Raw genomic sequence first — 2,480 nt, 5'->3', positions numbered from 1 at the left:
GAAGAAGATGCAGCAAAATGGTTTGCTCGTGAATTAAAACAAGTGGCAGAGGATGTTGAGCCTGTTTTTATAACTAACGTTCCGATGGAAGTCTTAAATGCAACTCAAAAAGCAGCATTCAAAAATACTAATGTTTGTCACATCTGCAGAAAAATTATCACGCATGGGGGTGTTAAAGTTAGAGATCACTGTCATATAACTGGTAAATATAGAGGAGTCGCTCATCAAGATTGCAATCTGAAATATTAGGTTTCAAAAACTATTCCTGTGGTTTTCCATAACTTGAGTGGATATGATGCACATTTCATTATAAAAGCTATCGCGACTGAGTTTGAGGGTAATGTTTCCAATTAATAAAGAAAAATATATAAGTTTTACCAAACACGTTGCAGCAAATGATATCAAATTTAAATTTATAGATTCCTTTAGATTCATGGCATCATCTTTGGATAAATTAGCATCTTATTTGACGAATTATAATATTGTAAATTCTGAATTTCAAGCCTATGATATGGATAAAATTCAGTTACTAACCCGTAAAGGAAATTTTCCATATGAGTACTTGGATTGTAGATTAAAACTTAATGAGGAACAACTACCGCCAATAGAGAAATTTTACAGTACCTTAAATGATTCAAATATAAGTAATGAAGATTATCTACATGCACAAGAGGTTTGGTCTGCATTTAATTGCAAAAATATCGGTGATTATGTATATTTATACAGGAAAACAGACATTTTATTACTTGCAGATGTTTTTGAAAATTTTAGAGACCAATGTCTTGATGCATATGGTTTAGATCCAGCTCACTATTATACAACTCCAGGATTGAGTTGGGATGATATGCTAAAGTATACAAATGTTGAGTTGGAACTTCTTACAGATATTGACATGATCATGTTTATTGAACGTGGCATTAGGGGTGGGATTAGCCAATGTTCAAATATATATGCTCATGCTAATAATCATTATATGAAGAATTATAATGAAAAGGAAGAAACATCTTACATTGTGTACTTGGACGCTAATAACCTTTATGGTTGGGCTATGGTACAAGCACTTCCCTACGGTGGTTTTGAGTGGGTAAAAAATATAGATAATACATTTAACTTTAATATCCCTGATGATTCACCTTTTGGTTACATATTAGAAGTGGATTTAGATTACCCTCATGAATTGCATAACAGTCATAGTGACTTACCATTTTGTCCTGAACACTCAAAGCCACCTGGATCAAAACAATCGAAGCTGTTAACTACTCTCTTACCGAAACAAAAGTATATAATCCATTATCGTGCACTTAAACAAGCATTAGCACATGGTATTAAACTTAATCATATACATCGAATTTTAAAATTTAAACAGTCCACTTGGTTAAAAAGTTATATTGATTTTAATACTATGATGCGAACAAATGCTAAAAATGAGTTTGGAAAAAATTTGTTCAAACTTATGAATAATGCTGTTTATGGCAAGACTATGGAAAATGTACGAAAGCATGTAGATGTCAAGCTTGTGACAAAGTGGGAGGGTAGGTACGGCGCCGAGGCTCTTATATCAAAACCAAACTTCCACACAAGAGCTATCTTTAATGATAACTTGATTGCTGTGGAACTCACAAAAACGGAAGTGTTTATGAATAAGCCAATCTATATTGGACTTAGCGTTTTAGATATTTCTAAAACATTAATGTATGATTTTCATTATAATTATATGAAAATCAAGTATGTTAATAATTGTAAATTACTCTACACTGATACCGATAGCCTTGTGTATAAAATTAAATGTGCAGATATCTACTCTGATATGAAGGTAGATATTTGCAAATTTGATACATCAGATTACCCAGCTAATAATGTATATGGCATTCCGCAAGCTAACAAAAAAGTCTTGGGTCTCATGAAAGATGAGTGCAGTGGGAAAATTGTAACAGAATTTGTTGGATTGCGGAGTAAAATGTACAGTCTTCGCGTTGAAGGTCAAGATTTTATAAAAAAAGTTAAAGGTATCAAGACGGCAGTTGTGAAAAAAACTATTACTTTCAATGATTATCTATTCTGTTTAAAAAACGTTTAAATTCAATCTAGAACACAGTATTGTATTAGATCAAAATTGCATAATGTACACACACTAAAACAAACCAAAACAGCTTTAAGTCCATTTGATGATAAGAGATATTTATTAAAAAATAGTACAGACACTCTCGCTTGGGGACATTGTAATATTGTAAACCATGATGATGATGATGATGTAGAAATGTTACAAGTCTGATGTATATATTTGTTATTTATTTATATTTATTGTATATTTCTTATTTATTTATATTTATTGTTTATATTTCTTATTTATTTATATTTATTATACATATTGAAAAAAAGAGTTGTAGTGGAAGGAAAAGTGTAATTAAATTCTTATTAAATGAAAACTTTTTATTAATTTTATGTCTACTTTATTTAATACAACCTTCATATACATTATT

General features: G+C 30.5%; 1 protein-coding gene across 1 annotated transcript; it reads left to right on the top strand.

The window, feature by feature from the left end:
- The first annotated feature begins 433 nt into the window (after nucleotides 1-433).
- LOC127287984 (uncharacterized) lies at nucleotides 434-2,272 on the top strand. The gene is made up of 3 exons (XM_051315151.1): nucleotides 434-1,692; nucleotides 1,768-2,006; nucleotides 2,151-2,272. The coding sequence occupies exons 1-3, from the start codon at nucleotides 434-436 to the stop codon at nucleotides 2,270-2,272; spliced, it is 1,620 nt and encodes a 539-aa protein (XP_051171108.1).
- Nucleotides 2,273-2,480: the final 208 nt, after the last annotated feature.

Source organism: Leptopilina boulardi, unplaced genomic scaffold, assembly GCF_019393585.1.
Source record: "Leptopilina boulardi isolate dan_hultmark-lab unplaced genomic scaffold, ZJU_Lbou_2.1 LbouV2_379, whole genome shotgun sequence".
NCBI classification, from domain to species: Eukaryota; Metazoa; Arthropoda; class Insecta; order Hymenoptera; family Figitidae; genus Leptopilina; species Leptopilina boulardi.
The sequence above is the reverse complement of the archived record's forward strand: the minus strand, read 5'-3'. Positions and strand labels throughout refer to the sequence as shown.